General features: G+C 40.6%; 2 protein-coding genes across 4 annotated transcripts; one reads left to right on the forward strand and one right to left on the reverse strand.

Annotated features, from left to right (window-relative positions):
* Nucleotides 1-428: 428 nt before the first annotated feature.
* On the forward strand, nucleotides 429-13,773 carry inpp5f (inositol polyphosphate-5-phosphatase F). 2 transcript variants are annotated; one of them, XM_088304055.1, is made up of 20 exons: nucleotides 429-963; nucleotides 2,159-2,239; nucleotides 2,721-2,857; nucleotides 3,390-3,515; nucleotides 3,634-3,819; nucleotides 3,920-3,976; nucleotides 5,216-5,414; nucleotides 5,945-6,124; nucleotides 6,886-6,953; nucleotides 7,562-7,686; nucleotides 7,785-7,862; nucleotides 8,046-8,166; nucleotides 8,366-8,494; nucleotides 8,623-8,740; nucleotides 8,828-9,026; nucleotides 9,194-9,265; nucleotides 9,341-9,414; nucleotides 9,616-9,744; nucleotides 9,998-10,085; nucleotides 10,170-13,773. In XM_088304055.1, the coding sequence occupies exons 1-20, from the start codon at nucleotides 867-869 to the stop codon at nucleotides 11,320-11,322; spliced, it is 3,417 nt and encodes a 1,138-aa protein (XP_088160181.1). In that variant the 5' UTR covers nucleotides 429-866; the 3' UTR covers nucleotides 11,323-13,773. The 2 variants fall into 2 exon arrangements, with proteins under 2 accessions (XP_088160181.1, XP_088160182.1); XM_088304056.1 differs by having other exon boundaries at nucleotides 431-963; nucleotides 3,652-3,819; nucleotides 10,170-13,772.
* Nucleotides 13,774-13,849: 76 nt separating this feature from the next.
* On the reverse strand, nucleotides 13,850-20,524 carry mcmbp (minichromosome maintenance complex binding protein). 2 transcript variants are annotated; one of them, XM_088304060.1, is made up of 17 exons: nucleotides 20,248-20,524; nucleotides 20,029-20,180; nucleotides 19,411-19,502; nucleotides 19,194-19,334; nucleotides 18,676-18,717; nucleotides 18,514-18,603; nucleotides 18,276-18,411; nucleotides 17,274-17,419; nucleotides 17,079-17,176; nucleotides 16,823-16,995; nucleotides 16,406-16,529; nucleotides 16,210-16,327; nucleotides 15,786-15,951; nucleotides 15,540-15,673; nucleotides 14,841-15,008; nucleotides 14,571-14,659; nucleotides 13,850-14,148 (listed from the first exon to the last, which is right to left on the reverse strand). In XM_088304060.1, the coding sequence occupies exons 2-17, from the start codon at nucleotides 20,093-20,095 to the stop codon at nucleotides 14,022-14,024; spliced, it is 1,911 nt and encodes a 636-aa protein (XP_088160186.1). In that variant the 5' UTR covers nucleotides 20,096-20,180; nucleotides 20,248-20,524; the 3' UTR covers nucleotides 13,850-14,021. The 2 variants fall into 2 exon arrangements, with proteins under 2 accessions (XP_088160186.1, XP_088160185.1); XM_088304059.1 differs by having other exon boundaries at nucleotides 20,029-20,524.
* Between the last annotated feature and the right edge of the window lie 381 nt (nucleotides 20,525-20,905).

Genomic DNA, 20,905 nt, shown 5'->3' on the forward strand with positions numbered 1-20,905 from the left:
AAGTTTAAACAATGTCGTTAAACTAAACTATTATTTGCTTATCAAAATAGTCGATTAAATTGATCATCAATTGATAATCGATTAGTTGTTGATTAATCAATTAATTGTTGTGCTTCAAGTGACAGTAGACATATTGTAAACTTCCTGATAAAACTGAATTACAGTATATATCATCTTTATTTTGGACTAGACCACACCCTTGTAATGTTGAAAGGTTTTAGTGCATTTAATTTTTACACATACAACAATGTTCGTGTCATTGCTCAGCTATTTCCCCTAAGGATGCCTCTGAGTCATAGAGAGAAAGTGTTAACCCCTCGATTCTTTCTGTGGGTGTGGGTGGGAACACAAAAACTTCAACTCGTAAGAAATATTGACGCGATTATTCCACGCCACAAATTATGCAATAAAAACTGTTTATTCCCAGGGGAAACTTTCCACTCCCAGTAGTAAACCCAGGTGACTTGGCTTGCACGCTACCTGCTTCCCCGTGGTGACGGCAGGTCACGTGTCATTGTTTGGAGCAGGAACTGGTACCTCCTGGATGGCTTCCGCAGCAGTTTACAGAGACAAGCCTCCATTTATTTATGCCTTAGTTTTGTGTCCAGCCTAACAATGGGGAGGAATGTGTATCCAGTGGTGAGGGAGAGCAATCGCCAATATGCGTATAAGTGGAGCAAAGCCATCGGACAAGCATCCAGCTGCTGCTAGCTTGTAGCTGTAGCTCACCAGCCGGGAACAAGGAGCTAACCGGAGTTAGCAATTCGCCGTCTGGCTAACTGCTGTCATCCTTCTGAGTTGACAATTACCTCCTCTCGGCTGTTTCTCTAGCTAGTGACTTATTTTGTTGAACGTATACAGAAAAAATGGAGCTGTTCCAAGCCAAAGACGATTACATTCTTCAGAACGGGGACCGTGCTCTGTGGTGTAGCCGAAAGGACGGTTCCATGACAGTCAAACCTGGTACGTATCATTCCACTAGTCGATCTTTTTTCTTGAACCGAGCCTCCACATTTTTATGGACAAGTTCAAATCAAACCTCAAATTTGATCATGAATTGATACAATAAGATAGTTGGGGATGATTGCCAGTACCACCAATGTCACCCACATTGCTCACAATTTACAAACTTAATCAAAATAGAACACATATTGTCTTAAGTGTTTTGGCCAACTTCCCGAACAGTTTGTTAGATTTGTAGTGCTATTAACTGTATTTCATCATCACTAAAGACAGTCTGGCAAATTTTCGTGTGGCATTTTATGTTGAACACAGAGTAGAAAACCAGACATTCAAGTTCTTAATTATACGAATTAGCTGTAACAGAGTTCAATCATATGTTTATTTTATAACAGCTTCCGCGACTAAATTGTTTTTAGGAAGTCTTAAGCAGTGTATTGTGTTTAGAGTTAGGCCCAGTGCCTAATTCTTGTCAGCTCATCTGTCACATACTGTAGCAGTAAGAGACCTTCGGTGTGTAATGAAGAATCAATTATAAAATAGTTGACTGGAGGGATCTGAAAATGAAAGAAGCCTTTGCAGACTGATGGGGATGTTGATACTACCTGAAATCCCAAGGTTGTGTAGTCATCCTGAACAGGTTTACAGTTGCACCACTGTTTCATAATTTAATTGGAACAAGGGTTTCCGCTCCTCTCTCAACTTCCACTCTTCCCTTTATTGAAGGCAAATGAAGTAGAGTTGGGATTGTTTCGTCAAGATTTTGCCTTTGTTTATTTGTGGTGTCTGTAGAATTAAAAATATTAATAATGCATGATTCTCAGGCCAATGTGTTGCTCCCTTAGCCACACCCGTCACATGGTTCCAATTTTCTCCAGTATGATGTAGCAGCAGTCCAGTTTTCCTTTGACTCAGCCTTACCACTGCATTGCCTTAACGGATGTCATGCCTGGTCTGGGATTTAAGAATGTTAGCAAACAGAGTGTCTGTGTTATGACAGAAGAATGTTTCTTTTTTTAGTATGAATGTTTAATGAATGACAGACCACCGCAATTTGATTAGCTACCTGTGGAATTTTTCTGGGTTTGAAATTGTATTGGAGTTGTGAAAAATATCTGTGTGAGTTTGTTGACAGTTATTCCACGACATTCAGTCACGCTTGCACAGACACTTCAACTGTGTCCTAATTTTCTTTCAGCAACAGACCTACTGCTTGCTTGGAATCCAGTGTGTTTAGGCCTAGTGGAAGGAATCATTGGAAAGATACAGCTTCACACAGGTAAGAAGATGCAGTACTCATTTGACATTTCTTATTAAAAGATCATAAAAAAAAGAATTGATCTTAGTCTTTGTCGACTTGATATAGCAAATCATTTGCTGTGACTCGTTTCACATTCACAAGGGAAGGTGTGAACATTAGTGCAAATGTACTTTGAAATGCATGTAGCGATGAAGAGGAGTGATGTGGTGGTGATGATTCAATTGATGATGATTCCCCCCATGCTTTGCCTCTCAGACCACAGAGTTATTTTTAACTTACACTAGGACAATTGTAATCTTTTCACAGCCACGGTGGTTTAGCATGAGCTAATACTGTTTTATTCAATACTTATTTACCAGATGTCTTGTATTGCTGTATTATAATTAATTAATAGCTGCTTTGAGACTGGTTTCTTCACACCTTTTAGAATGTGAGGAATTTTGTGCCCGTGATGCAGTCACCCTCTACCCACCTCCCCTTCTTCTACTCCTCTTGCCAGATCTTCCTCTCGGCCTTGTATTAATCCGCCAGAAAGCGCTTGTTGGCCATTTGCCAGGCAACCACAAAGTCTACAAGATCATCAAGATAGCTGTCATTCCTCTGTCTGATGAAGAACCACAGGAGCTGGAGCTGGAGGTGTGCATCCTAAGACACACATTGCCAAGTGTATGATGCTTGACTTCATTGAGTGTTGCCAAGAATACAATGACTGCGTCAGTGTATGATTCATAATCAGATACTACAATATATTTGTGCAGTTTTGTTAAAAGTCACAAAAAGGTTTGAATGAAAGGATTGTATAGAATCTTTGAGAAAGATGGGTATTGCTAAGATGTCAGTCTTTCAGGGGAGCTTCGTGGATGGTGAGCCACTATATTTTCAAGTGAGTAATAATGACGGCGAAAGACTGCTCCGGAATAGAATGTTATTAGACTCCACCCTGTTTTACTTTGTGCTGCAGAATAGAAATTGCCCCCTCCCATTCTTGCTGCACTGAGCAAATAAAACCCATTGCTCCATGTAGCTGTTAGGCAGTCTAACAACTGTATTTTAGTAGGGATAGTGTTTCCTCGTGTCAAGTTTACACTCATTATAATATCAGGTTTGTCTGTTGTGGCATTGTGTACATTACTTGTACACTAAAATGACAAGAGTTGCTTTTTTTCAGCTCTGCAAAAAGCATCATTTTGGAATTGACAAATCAGAGAAACTGGCCCAATCTCCCGATGAGTCCAAGTTAATGAAAACCTTAAGCCAGATAAAGTCCAATGTAGCTGTGCCCATTAAGAAAAAGGTAGGTGTCTGCTCAGTTTGTCATGCTCCTGATGCTTTTGGTACTTCTGATCCTTATTTTGCTCTACCAGTTTAACAGAATACCTACCTTCTTAACCTACCTATCTTGCCCAATCCAGTATTCCCCTGCCTTTCAGGTAAAGGAAAACAAAGAGAAGGAACGTCTAGAGAGGCGGCTGCTTGAGGAGCTATACAAAATTTTCATGGATTCTGACTCCTTCTACTATAGCCCCACCTATGACCTGACAAACACTGTGCAGCGCCAAGGAGACTTGGAAAGGTCCACTTTACCGCTTTGGAAACAGGTGTGGAGAGAAACACAATTTTGAATAAGTTCCCAAATTCTATGTGAATGTCAAATGCAGAAGTTGGTTAAAAGAAATATTTATTATTTTTTTGTGAAAGGTGGATGACCGTTTCTTCTGGAACAAACACATGATACAAGATCTTGTAGACCTACAGGTAATGCTTCTCCCTCCCTATTACATTGTGTTTTTTTCTCTTACACTATTTTAAGCCTGGAATGATAATCATAAAGAAATGGAAATCATGCAATGAAGATGAGAGCTAATAGCTTTGACGTTATGGAAGATCATCCATTGTATGCTAGATGTGATATATGCAAGATATTATATTAAAAGTATTATTTGCAGCTAAAATAGATAACACGATACTCCTACTTCAAGAGAGGTTGATATTATCAGATTACCAGTTTATTTACTTTCCAACTCTTTCAAACAGAAACTGAGTAGTAGAGGAGTTGCGATTTTCATTTGGCAAATCCTTCCTTGTGTGACATCAGAACTGCCTCTCTCATGTGCTGTTAGACTGAAACACACCTACTCTATTGTATTGTTCCATTTCCTCAGTCACCATGGGCAGTGAAAGCACCGGCAGCCACATACATAGCAACAGTAAACGGCCGTCTTCTGGTTTACAGTAGCATAACCGTGACTCATCACTTTGGGAACCAAGTGACAAAAAAAGACAGGATGAAGATAAGACGAGCTCGTCCAAGCAAAAATTATCTGATCAGCTAAGCATAAATTATGCACACAGGCAGTTCATGGTTATTATTTCTACTAAACATTTTAGTTTGCTTATGTTGGTGCAGTGGCAGATATATTATTACCACCCAAAACAGTGATTTACAACCAGGGCACCATAGGAGATCATCCAGGGTGCTGTGAGAAATAATCCAATTTCAATTAATTTGCCTGAAATATGTTGCAGTAGTTATTGTATTACACGTATATCTTTATCTATCAGTGTTAATGATATAGCGGTCTTGTGATTGACAGACCAACTAAAAGCTCTTGTATTAGATGGCAAAAGGTACAGTAAACCAGTTTCTACATCTATTGCCAGTCGTACAGCAGAATAAATCATGACTTCCAGTGAGTATATCGTTTTTTTTAATTTATTTTTTTATTTTTCAATTAAACAGGCCCAGATTTCACATGGAGTAAGTCAGTTTATGAGGATGTGACAATGAGCTCATTATTCATTCATTGTCGTTTTAAAGGACTGGAGTAAACCATATCGACCTGCATTGGCTTTATTTTTCCAATCATATTTTTCCAAGAAAGTCATACTGATTGTATTTTACATTATGTGGGCTTGATGGATGTCTACATTCTACTCTACCTGTAATGGACCTATGAAAGATATTCGAAACAATAAATATTTTGTATGTCACAGACCCCCGAGGTGGACATGTGGGTAATACCAATCATCCAGGGCTTTGTCCAAGTTGAGGAACTTGTTGTGAATTACAACGAGGCGTCTGATGAAGAACGGAGCAGTCCTGAAACTCCACCGCAGGAGGTGACCTGTGTTGACGACATCCATCCCCGCTTCACCGTTGCTCTCATTTCCAGACGTAGCCGCCACCGAGCAGGTACACAACTGTGCTAAAAAAAAATAAAAAATCCACAAGCCCCACTACCCTATGTAAGGTTAATACCACAGGTGGCCTGAATTAACAGCATTGGTTATTACCAAAAATAATTTTTGCGTTATTTGCTAATTTTTATAAGCCAAATTATTGTTTTAAGCCTTCAATGTAATACATATCTAAAATATAATTTTCAAATAGACAGTTTTACAAAATAAACTTCAATGAGCAAGATCAAATGTGTATATATATGAAGATTAATTGAGTTTGAAACTCCCTATTTCAGTTTAAAACGAAAAGAGAAATGCAATCACTTCATGACAGTGCATGGTCTCTTTTTCACATGTAGTCTATTCTAAATTCCTAAAGCGCTGTCAAGTTAGCCTAACTTTCCAGGCAATTGGAACTGATTTCAACCCTGTCTTCTAATACATTATTTCAGAGCATGTTTACTGAACAATGAAAACATCATTTATTCTTTTCACAAGAAACAATCTTTTAATAGTCAAATAATCGATTGTCTTCGCCCAAAGGGATGCGGTACAAACGCAGAGGAGTAGACACAGATGGCCATGTGGCTAACTATGTGGAGACGGAGCAGTTGATCCACGTGCACAGCCACACTCTGTCCTTTGTGCAGACTCGTGGCTCTGTGCCTGTCTTCTGGAGCCAGGCAGGATATCGCTACAATCCCCGGCCACGCTTGGAGAAAGGTCAGTGGAACCATTTCTTGCGTGCAGTCAGTTGACGGAAATAATTTCTCAGGAATTATTGCCGTTCTCGGATTTGTGGTTATTTCAAACGGTACTTAATTCACTATCATTGTCCCACACATTTTTTGTGATCCTGATCTTCAGTCGAAGTTTTTTTTTCCTCTTTACAGTTCATAAGGCTGTTTATTTCTCCCTCTGGTTTTTTTTTGGGGGTATTTCCACTTTCAACCACTAGATGGCACGTCATTTTGTATGACATTAAATTTGACTAAAGAGGGATAAAACGGGTTTAAATCGAGTAGGACAGTATTTCAAGTCAACACAATACAATACAACTTTATCTATATAGCGCATTTCACAACATTCTAATTGTCCACTTCAGTCCTGCTTTTTACGCCTACAGAAAGCGCCAGTTAATTTTTTGTAATGGTCAACTTTGGGCAATTTATTATTATTGATAAGTTTGTTTATAAAAAACTTGATTTGTTTACTGTAAGCATATTGAGGGATCGGTCCACTTTTTTTATTGTACATGAATTCTTTTTAGTCTGTTTCTCGTACTCTATCTCAATATAGAATGTGTTTGTTATTTTAAAAGTGTGTTTAATCACGTTAGAGTGGGGACCACAGTACAATTTACAGAAAAATCAAAAACATAATTTAGTCCAAAAACCTTGGAGTCAACACTGTGTAACATGTTAATTAGTTTGTCTAATTAAACTGTCATTATTTTTTTTTTTTTTACATTTCTGGCATTTCAGAAGAGAAGGAGACCATGTCGTACTTTGCTGCCCACTTCGAAGAACAACTTAAACTTTACAAGAAAGAGGTAGGTGTGCTGGTGTAGATGCATGTATGTGTAATTTTCAGATTATTATTGTCATTGCACCTCCCAGAGCTGCATTTGGTGTGAATGTTCTCAGCGTACTTCATAGATAAGTAGTTTACACTAAGCCAAAGTGTATTTAGACAGCTACTGTTTATTCATATATTGTAACATGAGCATTGGTTAGATCAGGGGTGAGCAATTAAATTTCCCAAGCGGCCACATGAGAAATTGAACAGTTGTCGAGGGCCATGCTAACCTCAGTTGTGTTCCATATTATTTGAATGGCTTTATAAAAAGCAGTAAATTTGCGTTGTTATTGTTTGGATAAGATATTACTATCCTTTGGGATAGAAGGGTCATACTTGTTTTACATTTTAGTTTGATTTCACAATGACATTATGAGGGCGGGTCAGAGAGGGCTATATGGTCACGTGCTTAAAAAAAAAAAGGTTACCAGTATGTTGCACATATTTACTTTTTATAAAACCTTTGGAAATTGTAATTAACACCTGATTTAGTATGTTTTAGACTAGATTTAGACTTGCTCTAGAAACTCCTAAATGCTTTAATTTGTTGTCGTTGATATCGCGCTTTGTTCTTAATTTCAGGTCATCATTAATTTAGTTGATCAAAGTGGACGAGAGAAGTTGATTGGAGACGCGTATCTAAAGCAAGTGCTTCTATACAACAACTCAAACCTCACCTATGTGTCATTTGACTTCCATGAGCACTGGTGAGAAAAACACTTTTGGTGTGATGTGTTTACAATTCTATTTTTGACAACACTGTGCATTTCCTTCCCTTTTATCTGCGTTATTCGCTGTATCTTAGCCGAGGTATGAAATTTGAAAATGTGCAAATACTGACGGATGCCATCTGTGACATCATCACCGACATGAAATGGGCCTGGTGAGTTTCACTCACTACTTTGTAATGAACAAAAAAAGTGCTATTAAGGTCGTAGCAGATTGTCATTTTGATGTCTTTTTTATTACATTATGTACAATATAGAAAACTATCACAGAGTTACTATCATTAAGTTTATTTGCCATCTAACCACAGAAACAAAATGCATCCGTGTCTCTCTCCTAGGGTGGACCAAGCTGGAGTCATCTGCAAGCAAGAAGGAATCTTCCGAGTCAATTGCATGGATTGTCTGGACAGGACCAACGTAGTCCAGGCGGCTATTGCTCGGGTGGTTATGGAACAGCAGGTAAGATATTTGAATCAACAGTACGAAGAACGAGAGCTCTATTTACCCTGAATCTATTTCATAAGTTATGATGCAGGTTTGAATGTACTGTTTCCTGTAGCACTTAAACTTGAGCTTAACAGGCCCTGAATCAACCTGTTGAGTTACAGGGAGAATCTAGCCAACAGCATTCCTCAAATCCTGTTATTATTTCTCCCAGTTGAAGAAGTTGGGTGTGATGCCTCCAGAGCAGCCCCTGCCTCTCAAATGTTACAAGATCTACCAGATCATGTGGGCCAACAATGGTGACACCATCAGCAGACAGTATGCTGGCACAGCAGCACTTAAGGTATTACTACTGCTATTATTGGCTTTATACATAGAGTGTGGGGATATAGTGATGCTTTATCACTTTTCTGGGATGCATCACTATGTTTGCTACTAAATGCAACAATGAAAACTCTGTTTTGTTTTTAGGGAGATTTTACAAGGACAGGTGAGAGAAAACTGGCTGGTGTGATGAAGGACGGCGTGAACTCAGCCAACCGCTACTATCTCAACCGATTCAGAGATGCTTACAGACAAGCAGTAATCGGTATAAAACTGAAACAGAAACTTCTGCTGACAGTGCGCCTGTGCTTAAAAACAACTCTTTACAGAGTCTCTCTCCATTTCGTTGCAGACCTCATGATGGGTCTTCCTGTGACTGAAGACCTGTACTCAATTTTCAGTAAGGAGAAGGAGCATGAAGAAAAAGAGCAGGAAAGCCAAAGAGGAGCCCAGGAGCAAGTCAGCTTGTTATTGCAGACATACATGCAGCTTCTTCTGCCTGATGATGAGAGATTTCATGGTGGTTGGGCTCTCATTAACTGTGACATGAGGTTTGCAGCACATTTGTATTCTCAATGAATTTCATGGGTCTTTTAAAATACAAACCAACCACTATTGTGAAAAGTTTAGGAGACAGACTACTTCAGATGTGACATTGGAATTGTGGCCAGAAATGTCCCAAGTGTTTGGAGCTCAATGTATGTCTTCTTGTTCTCAGCCTAATCGATGCCACGCATAAAGATGTGGATGTGCTTCTTCTTCTGTCTGACAAAGCCTACTACATTGCTTAGTAAGTCTTCCGTATGCCAACCTGTGAAGAGGGATCTGTTCCTTTGAATTATCCACTGATTGTGTTCATCCGTAGCTATGACGAAGAAGCAGACAAAGTCAACCAGTACCAGCGCCTCAATTTAGAGGGTTTGGAAAAGATTGAAATTGGTAAGTATTCAGTTTTGCGAAAAGCAGAAGTGACTGGGCTGTTGTGCACCAACTGAGTCACCCATTACTTCCTAAAAGTGTGTGTAACAGTTTCTCTCATTACCCTTGTAGTGACATTGTTGTGGAATATGATTCACTCAAGGAAATGAAAGCTTATAACACACAAATATGGAAGTTGTAAATGTGAGTCTTCTTTTGCAGGTCCAGAACCGACACTTTTTGGCAAACCAAAGTTCTGCTGTATGCGCCTGCATTACAGAAGTGAAGAGACAAGTGGATACTTTCACACACTGCGAGCAGCCACCCGAAATCCTGACGATGATGGAAAAGGTTAACTATATTCTTTGGATATTTAGAGAGGCTTTAAGTGAATCGTTTCAAAACCATACATTTTATATTTATTATCCACTGCTCAATCAAAAGTCGTGTCCCTTTTATCCCTCAAACTTGCTATACAAAACTTATTAGCCTGTAATTTTATTTGTTGTTATTTTAACTCTTAAACAATCTGCTTTGTACTGCTCTAATGCTGTAATTCCCCCTTTTGGGGATGATTAAAGGATTTCCTTATCTTATGTTTCAGATACACTGCAGTGCATTGCTGAGATGCTTCGCATTACAAAACAGGCCAGAGGGCTGGACCTACTGGTGGTGGAAAAGAAGCTCGAGAGGTCATTAGAATATAGTGTATATTCTTAATCCTGTCTAAAAGAATTTTCATTATGCCTGATGTTAATGTTCTTTCTGTGCTTCAGGCGTCAGAGCAGACCTCATGAAGATATAATGGGGATCCAGAACAAAGCTGGTGAGCAGGCACAGGGCAGCTCTGGGCTAGCTCAAGGCAAAAGTTTCCTCCTCAATAAATTCTCCTCTCTGAATCAGAAAGTAAAACAGACCAAAACGAGCGTGAACATCAGCACCTTCAAGCCTCTCTGCAAGCTGGGAAATTTCTCTAAGCCTGAAGTCAAGGTCAATTTCCTGAAGCCAACTATGCATGTTAACCTGTGGAAGTCAGACAGCAGCTTGGACACATCGGAAGGCACAGGAACCTTAAAAGATATCACTGATGTCAATTTTGATATTTCTGACGACTCCGACTCTTATAATTCTGATCCAGAGCACCCGTGCTCGGGCTCCTTTGAGAATGCCGACTATGTGCTGCCCAGCTGCGGCATTGTAGCATCTAACCCAAGACTGGGGAGCCGCTCCCAGTCCATCAGTAGCGCGGAGCTTAATATTCCCTCTGTTGTCCGGGTCAGCGGCTGTGAAGGCCAGCAGGAGAGCACTTCTCAGGTCGGCGAAGACAAGTCCCCAGGTGCCGCCTCAGTGGCTGAAGAAGCCATTCTCATTGACTTCGGCACGCCCTTTGATGCCTACTGCCACCAATTTGTGCAGGACGCACAGACCAAACCCGTCGAGGTGTTCGGAGAACGACCGCCTGTGCCCGCCCATCCGCTCAAGCCCCTCGTGCCTGTGCAGAATAAACGTCCAGCGGACACTAAGCAGCCAAGCACAAAGCCGCAGCATCAGCAGGACGAGTCCAACCTCCCCAGGCCGTCCCAGCTTGACGTCCAGAACACTGCCTCAGCTTCGAACCTTCTCAGCATTCACAGGCCCAACTCTGCTGTGTCAGGCGGCTCTCAGAGGAGTCTGGGCTCACAGTTGGAGGGCAGCCTCGGGCCTTCGCCCGCTGACAGTAACGGCAGCCGGGTCGTGTCACCCTTTGCCAAGATTAAGAGCTCTATGGTCCAGGTGGCCAGTCTCACCCAGGCGGGGCTAACTCAGGGCATCAGCTTTGCCGTGGCAAAGGTGCAAAAGAGCCCAGAACCCGAGACAGTCAATGAGGCTCAAGAGAGTGAGTTGAAGGCAATGTTTACGCAGTGCCAGACCAGGATCATTCAGATCTAGTGCTTTGCTTGTCGAAACGTTTTTGGAGGACGTCGTGTAGAAACGTGTTACGAGCAGTAGCAATGGTTTGTACTTGGCCTCACTCCTTGGCCAACACGTGCCCTCGGTTACGCCCTTTAGTCTTAGTAGCAAGTCGTGTACAAAATCCAGAACTGTAGACAGTACTAACGGGGCAGTGAATGTTTACATGCACACAAGAACATGCGGTGTCCCATTTTAAAAGGAACGTTTTTGCACATTATGATTCAAATTTAAGGCGTTTGTCAATTTTATTCATTGTCAGTTGCCATCATGTTTTCTTGGGATATCTCAATTTTTAAAGTCACTCCTAACAAAATGTGCAATTTAATACTGTATGTTAAATCATTTCTTCAAGAAACATATTTACTAGTCAGAGGACCATTTCTCTGAAAGGCTGTATATAGTATGTGCATCAGAAATCTAAAACATTTCAAACGGGTCCTTCTAACTCTACTTCAGTGGATGAATTTAACACATCTGCTGTATCTGTCAAAGACAAATTTTCAAAATACGTTTTTGACAATTTAGTGGTTATTCCAGGAGAAAAGCTACCGCATCAGTAAACTCACATTTTAAGGTTCAGATCTTATGTGGTTGGAATGATGCGCGTTTTTTTGTGCATGTAAACATGGCGCTGTTCTCAAGTGATTTTAAATGACCCCAATGCTTGCATGACAGGTTGCTGCCTAATGGACAACTTTGACAAAGCAGATAATTATGAGCTGCATGATCGTAAACCAACTCTGGGTTAATAATGTACTTACACAGTATGTGCAGGCCACCTATTGATATTTGTGATAGATAATAACACCCTTTTGCAACAGCTGTCCTAATGTCTGACCAAATAACTTCTGTGGATCCAAAATGATGTTCTGATGTTAACTGTTAGCCTTTGTAGAGCAGTCAGAAACTAACGACAACAAACTGTACGTAGTTAGCCTATGTAATATCAATATTGTCAAGTGTTGTTATGATGTGGTACAAACGTCGACTACGCCAGACCTTAGTAAGAGTATCATGATTGTGAGCGTGTCCAGAGTATTTGCTCGATTACCTGTTTAACAACTTCCCTTGGTTTTTTTTTTGTATGGATGGTAGGGTGGCTGTTAAATGGAGATGCGAGCATATATATGTACAATACAAATATATATTTTGGGAAGTTGTATCATGAGTAAGAAACTAAATTCACTAAAATTTAAACTTGCATTATAGATTGTTGTTGTACAGTTGACTAAGATAGCTGAGTAGCACATTGTAGGTATTTATGCAAATGCACCAATCCAACTATAAACAAACACTCCCAAAACTGGAATCTTACTTGCCTTAACGGGGAATTAAAGTGGGACTGTATACATATATCAGGTATTTATGGTAAACGCTACATTTCCGAACCATTATTACATGTTACATTAGTGTACTGTACTGTATAAAAGAAAATGTTCAGGGTAACTGTTTCATCTTGGGATGTTTTATCAGATGATGCTATGATTCCTTATTTTGTGAGTCACACAATTCTCATGACCAAGTTTGTAAGTATCTGCTGTATTTAAGAGGTGTTTTATGTCTGCCATTTTGAAGGTATGAGGGCATACCTGATGCAGATTTCAGAAATCTGTGTAATCACATCAAAGGAAAGGCATGTTTTTTGCCATTGTAACCTCATGATCAGCGGTTTTACCTTGTTGCTTTCTGAAATTATATACTGGAGAATCTTCCATTCATAGAATAGATAGTCAGATAAAAAATTTGGGTCACTGTAACAAAGAGATGCATTGATTTATATACTGTAGTAATCTGATCTGCGCCCAGATGAAATATCCCAAGATAGCTGGTCACACTTTTCATATTCACCATCATCTTGCAGACACGCAGACAAGGTTCAGTTGTTTGATTTGTGGTTGCTATATTATTTTGGAGAGTGGAGCTGCCAAAAGCTTTAAGATATTGCTGGAATGCACATTTTTAATGCAGAAATTATATTTATATGAGGATTACAACACTGGAGCTAGTATAAAATAAATGGTAATCCTCAACATTCCAAATAGAGACCACAATGCGACATTTTTTTATGTAAGAGTTTGTAGTTAATGTAATCCTGTTATGCTGGGTGATGTTTTCTTCTTTAGTTTTGACAAGTGCTTTAGCAACCATCCATTCACTTTCTGTCTGTTTCAACTGTCCTGCCCTCTCAAAAGGACCCAACATGACATCATCTGAATGGTTCTTAAAGCATTTGTTCAGCACTGTTTCACCACATCATCTTGTGGTCACACCTCTTTATCAACCCTCTTCCAGTGTTGACATTGTATTATGTATTAAAGTATCTTATTTATTCTCATCCTCTTTGGGTGTTACCTGATGGCAAAGTGCGTTGTACACTTGTCCAATATTCCACTGGAATAAAAAGTATGAGTGAACGTGTTGCATGAGGATTGTTGTTAAATACACTAAGCTCATGGGAATGTCAGGATACATGCATCATTTAAAGGAAAACAAACCATGGAACTATAATACTACAATTTTATTTACATTTGGAAACAATTACAAACATGGAAATCTGTGTACAGGCATAGAGATGTTAGCTGCTGGTATAACAATGCAGGTGAACATTGATGAAATGAGACTTGTTTTTTTATTATAAACATTAAGTATCAAAAGGATAATAGCTCACAGCGTGATTAGGGCTCATTTCCATTGACGCTCTTGTGCTGCTCCATCCTACAACTACGCTGAATCTCCATGTGTTTGGCCCTCAGCCAGATGTCTCGGGACAAAGAGGTGTGTCCCAGACTCAGAGACAGCAACCTGACAACAGAGAGCTTGTCAATCGCATTCCACAACACCATTCCAATACATTACAGTGTAAAGGCACATATTATATATTTGAAAACATTTCAAGTACATCACACAAAATTTTCAAAGAAAGTGGTTTAATCATGTACCCTTGCCATCTACTGGAAATGTATTTCATTGTGCCAGCTGTCAATGAGTTGCTGGCATATACCAATGAACAAAGATACGTTATTTGTATTAGTAGTTAATTTTCAGGCCAATTAAGTGAAATTTCCGATAGCACACTGAAGCTTTTGCGGCGTACTAATTGACAGTCATAGCAGCCAAAGCCACCCATGTTGGGCTAAAATAGTATTTTTCATATTTGGAATTTTTCCACATGACCTTAAAAAAGTACTCCCTATCTAATCAAAACAAAAACAATTTGAGCCCACCTTGCCACTATAAGCATTCGGTGCAGGTCCTCAGCACTTATGCTTTGGGGGTCGTCCTTCCTCATGTCAACAAAATCATCCTCGACTGCCTGAAGACAACAAGGGAAAAAGAAACCATTTAAATACCGGTTGTGGAATAGTCTGAAGTGACTGTCCAATATATTAAAACAGTCTGCAGTCTCTATAAAATGTTTTGCCTTCTGAGATTGTAGCTGCAAGGTTCCTGCCAAGTTTTCTGGGAGATGAGGAGAGAGGCATACAAGATCTCACCTTGGTCACTTCCTCTGAGATACTGTAGTCCAGTTGCCGGGCCACGCTCACATACAATCGGAACTTGTTAAACTGTGAGGCAGTCTGCGCATGTATGGGGATGCTACTGAGATATTCATCCATGTGGTCTGGAGCCACTTGAGGTTGCAGGTGTATCTGGCAGTCTGACTGTTGGGTTAAAGGAAGAAATATGGTAAATGGTTGACATTGTTCCAGTGACGTGTTGGAACGCATAAGTCTGTCATTATGTCAATGCACGCCAGCAAGGAGCAAAGCTTGAACAGTCGTCACTCCAAAACAAACAACTAGACTGCAGGCCAGCCCTGGAGGTTGTTTACAGTGTGCTGTCCTTCTCTGCAGACTGACGCCTCTCTCTGGATTTGTTCCTGTGGCACACAGCTGCCGCCATGGCAACATAACAGCCCAGCAGACAGGAATAGCACACAGCACATTCCTTGCACTGTTCACAACAGAGTGAGACCCATGCTAAAGCCCTCAGCTGGAGGGGGTTCCTGTGTCCAGCCAATGGCAGCTGAGACAGCAGTGTGATGCTGGCTGGAAACAACCTCCAGCGTCGGACATGATCCAGTCTCAGGAGAGGCCGGCGGAAACCTAACACCTCCCAGGGCTGGCAGGGGAGCGGCTTGGTTGTGGTGTGGGCGTAGCGTCAAGTGAGATCAGTGCGGCGCGTGTCCTCACCGGCAGCAGCGAGCGCCCCTCTGATGCGACGAGCACGTTAATATTGCAGGGGAATTCCATCTGGTGGTAGTTAAAGTCATAATCAACCTTCTGCCATGAGATCACATTCCCCAAAGCGGTGACATTGCGCACACCTACAGTACCACGTACACAGAAACAGACAGAGGGGCAGTCTTGTTAGAGTAAAAGCCGACTTTCTGAGCTCGCCAGCTTGGGTCGACCCCTCGTGGCATGTGCACGTTTCACCTGTCGTGTCCAGTTGTCCCTGCTCCAGTTGGGTTTCATCAAGGAAGAGGGAAGTGTTTTTGGCCAGCTGCAAGGCTCCGCTCACCAGCCGGTTGGCCACGTAGTCCTTCTTTGGCACCATACGCATCTGATTCATGTTGTGGAGGCTCATGCCCAGGTAGAACGACTACAATGTGTGGAAAGAAGTTAGTTTTTTGTAACATAACTAGTCTATACATTTTCAGAAATTATTTTAATCTTAAATATTAGAAATATTTCCAACTTGCGTCCCTTTTAAGCCTTCATGTCACAGTAAAAAACACAGACTTCCCAAAGAATATTTTACTCCAGATTGGGATGTAGCTGAGCTCAGATGATTATTTGAGAGACCACATATGATATCGCAACATACCCCAATGAAATGAATCTTGTTTTTTTTACTCACAGAAGGAACAAGTTGTTGGATGACCTTGTAGAGCCGTTCAGTGTATGAGGAGATGGTGGGACATCCACTCAGGTTTAGCGTGAACTTGCCCAGTGGTAGCACATCTCGTCTGGCATACCTACAAAAAGCCCTGAATGAAATCTGCTTCTGTGATGAGCAGCCAGATTCTAAGGCATACATACACACTGACACATACACGCTGGAAATAAGATGCAGGATGAGGTACTCGGCAGCCAGGGAATCACCCAGAAGTACGTGAGTTAGATATGCAAGGAAGTCCCCTCTGACTGATGCCATCTCACTCAGAGTTGAAGATAGAACTACAGGAAGAAGGACATTCTAAAGTTAATGGGGGACACACAATATTGATGAAAAACGACTTTTCAATAGCTAGCATGCAAAAAGTTGTGAATTTTTGGAGGGCATGCACCCCTATCAAGTATTACATTACACAAAATGGAAGTTCTGATTATCCCTCTTATTTATATGAGCAATATGGCTAAAATATATATTAAAAAAAAGTTGCAATGCAGTTTCTACACTGACATGTCTCAAGAAAATGCACAGCATGTCTCATTTAAGATCACTGGCCAAAGACAAGGACTTTGCTCACAGGCGTGGTTGTCTTGCAAGGTGGCACAGGGCAGCAGAGGGTTGTTTTGTGCCAGTGGTTTGGCGTAGAGCATGTGGAGACGAGGAACCAGAGAGGCAGGGGGGCTGTGCACTCGCTGCTCCTCCGCAGTCTCCATTGAGTCCAAAGCGTCAATAAGGGATGAGGACGTGTCCCTGTGTAGAGGTACACAGCATTAAATGACACATGTCCAAGTCACCTTTTTTGGAGCATCACACTATTCTGAAGAGTCTCTTACTTGTCTTCTGCCAGAGCGCTGAGAGCAGGACTCACTGAGAGGATCCCGTAGACTTCTATGGTGTCATTCAGTTTGAAGCTCTCCCAGTCTTCATAGACCTGCCATCATCACACCTTGACTTATATCCTATCATTCACACACTTGAGTCCAACAATAAGTAAAACCTGGGGGGGTCGACTCAGATGGATAATGTACCTTGATTAAGCAAGACGGGCCTTTCTCATCCGGTAGGGGGAAATTGAGGTCAAGATGCGAAGTAGACGCCATGTGGGTGGGAGCAACTTCTGTCTCTTTCCGCTGAGCGTCACCCTTGCAGTGTTGGCCTGGGGGAATCTGAAGGCCTGCAGATTAGAGACAGGAGCAAGTTCGTGTCAGGCAACACATCCTTAATTTATTTCTAACTGCTGGTGCTGTGCGATGCAACAATGAGAAGGATCAAGTAAAAACCAGCAATCAAAAAGTTTGAAGACAAAAGGGCATTGCCCAGTCCTCTTATCTAAAATATGGATCATGGGACTTGTTGTAAATGCTGAAATATGAGACCACGGAAGATATTCAGCATTTCCTACGTCCTGTACGAATGGGACACAATTAGCCAATTTAGTTTGTGCAATGCTGTAAGAATATGTCCTCTCGTGATACAATAAAGTACACTCCATTATCGCCATAATTACTATTTTTCCCGTTTGATCATTTTATAATTATTGGCTTCAAGTGCTTTTCCATACAAATATTAACATATTCTAAAGTTAGTGATCCAGACTACGCCACGTTCCAACCTCAAATTCAGGGCGCTTACATAATCCAACGAGTCCTTGTAGAGATTTACACCACTAGCTTTGTTTAGATTTAACACACAAAAAAAGAATCACAGCAGTCATTTTGACATAAGACCGTAAATGAGGGGAACATACCAAAAGTAGGATTCCACGAAAATAAACATTTTGGGGAGATGGATGTTGTATGGGCTAAGGTATAACCCATTCAGGTTTGGTAAGAATAAGGACAAAGGAGTGAATTCAAGAAAATATTTTCACCGCATCAGTCAACCTCCTACGAATCACTTACTAACAAGAGCACATAGACGCACACATTTTCTCCTAGTATTGTTAGACGCTCAGCTGGTCCATGCTCGCTCTAAAGTCATTACATCATTGTTTAAGTGAAAATTTTAGTCTGAAACACTATTTATCATACCTGCATGAGGTTCCCTTTGTTTCTGTGGCTGAGCATCCATGCCATCCATGTCATCATCTTCATAGCTGCGCTTTTGTCTGTTCGGCGCGTATGAAGTGGACGGCAGAACTCTCGCTTGACTCGATTCAGCATAACAGTGCAACAGAGTTAAGGGAAACTAGGTAGCAGTGGAATTAGTCACACAAGTTGTTGACAAACTTTTTCTTCAAGGTAAATGAGTCAGACAAGATCAGGATATATCTTTCACCCAAGAATTTTCACCAGGAACAGGAACACAGTAGAAAGTTTGTCTTTCGGAGGTCACGTTGTTTTTGGAGTTAAAATCCACCTGAGGATATACACAAGTGTCATTGATTTGGACATTTATGGATCGTGAATGACGTAACAGTGGTGGACTTACCCCATATTCTGTCACATCTCTGTACTTCCCACACCTTAACACCTGGTGTTGGTCAGACAGTAAAATAAACAGTAATCAATATATTGAGAGTATGCATGGACCGATAGATAACCATGAGCAAAAATACAGCGGTAACACCGTATTAAAATTACTGCCAAAATGTCCTTTTTTTTTATATTTGGGGAAATTAAAACAGCATTTTATCCAGTGAACAGAATCTATTTTACTTTTAAGAAAAATATAGGATATTTGGTACATACTGGCCTCTCATCATTAACTTCAACGTGGTTGCACATTTAGCGATCTATGCAAACAGCCAATAATATTGTGCCTAACTAGTCCCATCTAAAATGAAAATAAGAGATCGCAACCGATGACGGCCAGTTTTAGTGGTGATTGTAACGTTAACTTTTAAAACCACGGAAAATTGTCAAACCGGTAACGGGCCCATTCCCAGTTAAGAGTACTGTCAAATATACTGAACACATCTGACTCAGAAAGGGGATGGGAGAGCTCACTTTAGCTTGTGATGATGCATCAAGAGTTTCATACACTCCCATGTAAAACTCTGGGTCAAACATGTCTTGGATTAAACAGCGGAACTTGACCAGGCTGTCAGGTTTCAGGTAGTGCGGTGGGACGTCATTCATCGATGGAACCTGAAACAATATGAAAATATTAATATTTTTTGAACAGCGTAGGCTCTGACAACCACAGGATTGGTCTCAATATTACCCAAGTGTGAGCATCCTTTTCATTTATATGGCCTTTAAAGAATTCCACCACTTTGGCCTGCCAACCAGAATTTGGGTTGTTCTGAGATGCAGCTGAAATATCAACAAGCGCACATAATATATTATTATTGATGAGGCACATCAGTAAACGTATGGAACACAAGTGCATATCAAACAATTTATAATAACTGAAGCTTCCACGTGCAAGTAAACTGAAAATCCCCTGTATGGACTGATATTTAGAAAAACTTTTCCATGAATGCTGTACAGAAAAAGACGAGTGACAAATTCATGATGAATTAAGTTGCGTCAAGTGGGTAATTCTTCTTATCTTCTCGATTGTATTGTTCAAACTGACAGTTTCGGAATCTTCATGATCCCTCATAATGTGTTGCGTATGATCAATTCGCGTGTAAGAACGCTGGTCCAAACGTGTTCTTCCACAAAAACTCAACCAGCGTTCGTGCAGTGGTGGTGTTCCAAACGGGCTATTTGCTGCCTCCGATGAATGGAAAGAAAGTCACATGAGTACATAATGGCCATGAGCTCCCAAGCTAACCAGCTACACTCGCGCGTGGAGGTTTAATGTTGAATAGGGAACTTCGCGTGAGGGTCTTACCAAACATCTCATCGACAACAACCAGTGGGTTGTCAATCCAGTCATGTGTGGAAGGCATCGTTGCCATAGCATAGACGAATGATGGATGTATGTGAATTCAACCAGGTAAAGTATATTAGTTGAATTGACTTGTGAGAAGATTGCAGAAGAAGCTAGGGCGGGAAACAAACGTCACTGGGCGAAAACAGGAGTGCGTTTGTTTTAAGTTTGAAGACCTACCGGAGGTAAAATGGTGTAACTCTCACTTCCGTGTTGTGTTTTTGTTTAGTCTGTTTTATAGCGTTTCTGTATTGACGCAAGTTTCATCACACACAGAAAATTACATGCTAAATAATTCACATTTCGAAAAAGACTAAACTAAAACTACCAATGTGTAATTACTTTCTCCCGCCGACAGGTGGCAGTTAAAACGGAGGTATTTTTTTTCTCTAAGCCAAGAATAGCTCGATTTTCGTAGATCTCGATAGTACGCGGATGTTGATCGGGTAAGGGTGATGAATTGTAGCAATGTTATAGTAATCAGTCACATCCGCGTTACAGGTGACGTACATTTGAGGGTGATGCGTTCATGTTTCTTCGGAATTCTGTAGACTTTATAGCAATGGTGTTGGAAATTTTCTATTTAAATTGCGGGCATTTATGAATAGCAGCAGCAACAACAACAACAACGACAACGATACCACTACTTCTACTATTGCCATTTTTATTATTATTATTATTATTATTATTATTATTATTATTATGTTTTATATTGTATTATATTACATGACAAATATTATGACACTCTTCAATGAGAGAGTTTAGCCCCTTGGAGCCACAATTAATTTCACATGTATTGTATTTGAAAGCAGACATGTGACTAATGCTAAATCATTTT

Source organism: Idiotropiscis lumnitzeri, chromosome 9, assembly GCF_059441095.1.
Source record: "Idiotropiscis lumnitzeri isolate Australia: NSW breed Sydney's pygmy pipehorse chromosome 9, RoL_Ilum_1.0, whole genome shotgun sequence".
Taxonomy (NCBI): domain Eukaryota; kingdom Metazoa; phylum Chordata; class Actinopteri; order Syngnathiformes; family Syngnathidae; genus Idiotropiscis; species Idiotropiscis lumnitzeri.

Coding starts and splice junctions, on each gene's coding strand:
- inpp5f (XM_088304055.1), top strand. CDS start 867: ATGGAGCTGTTCCAAGCCAAAGACGATTACATTCTTCAGAACGGGGAC. Junction 7,863..8,045: donor ACCGACATGAAATGGGCCTG/GTGAGTTTCACT, acceptor TCTCTCTCCTAG/GGTGGACCAAGCTGGAGTCA. Junction 8,167..8,365: donor GGGTGGTTATGGAACAGCAG/GTAAGATATTTG, acceptor TATTTCTCCCAG/TTGAAGAAGTTGGGTGTGAT.
- mcmbp (XM_088304060.1), bottom strand. CDS start 20,095: ATGGCAACGATGCCTTCCACACATGACTGGATTGACAACCCACTGGTT. Junction 17,420..18,275: donor ACAAAGGGAACCTCATGCAG/GTATGATAAATA, acceptor TCTAATCTGCAG/GCCTTCAGATTCCCCCAGGC. Junction 17,177..17,273: donor GCCCGTCTTGCTTAATCAAG/GTACATTATCCA, acceptor TGATGATGGCAG/GTCTATGAAGACTGGGAGAG.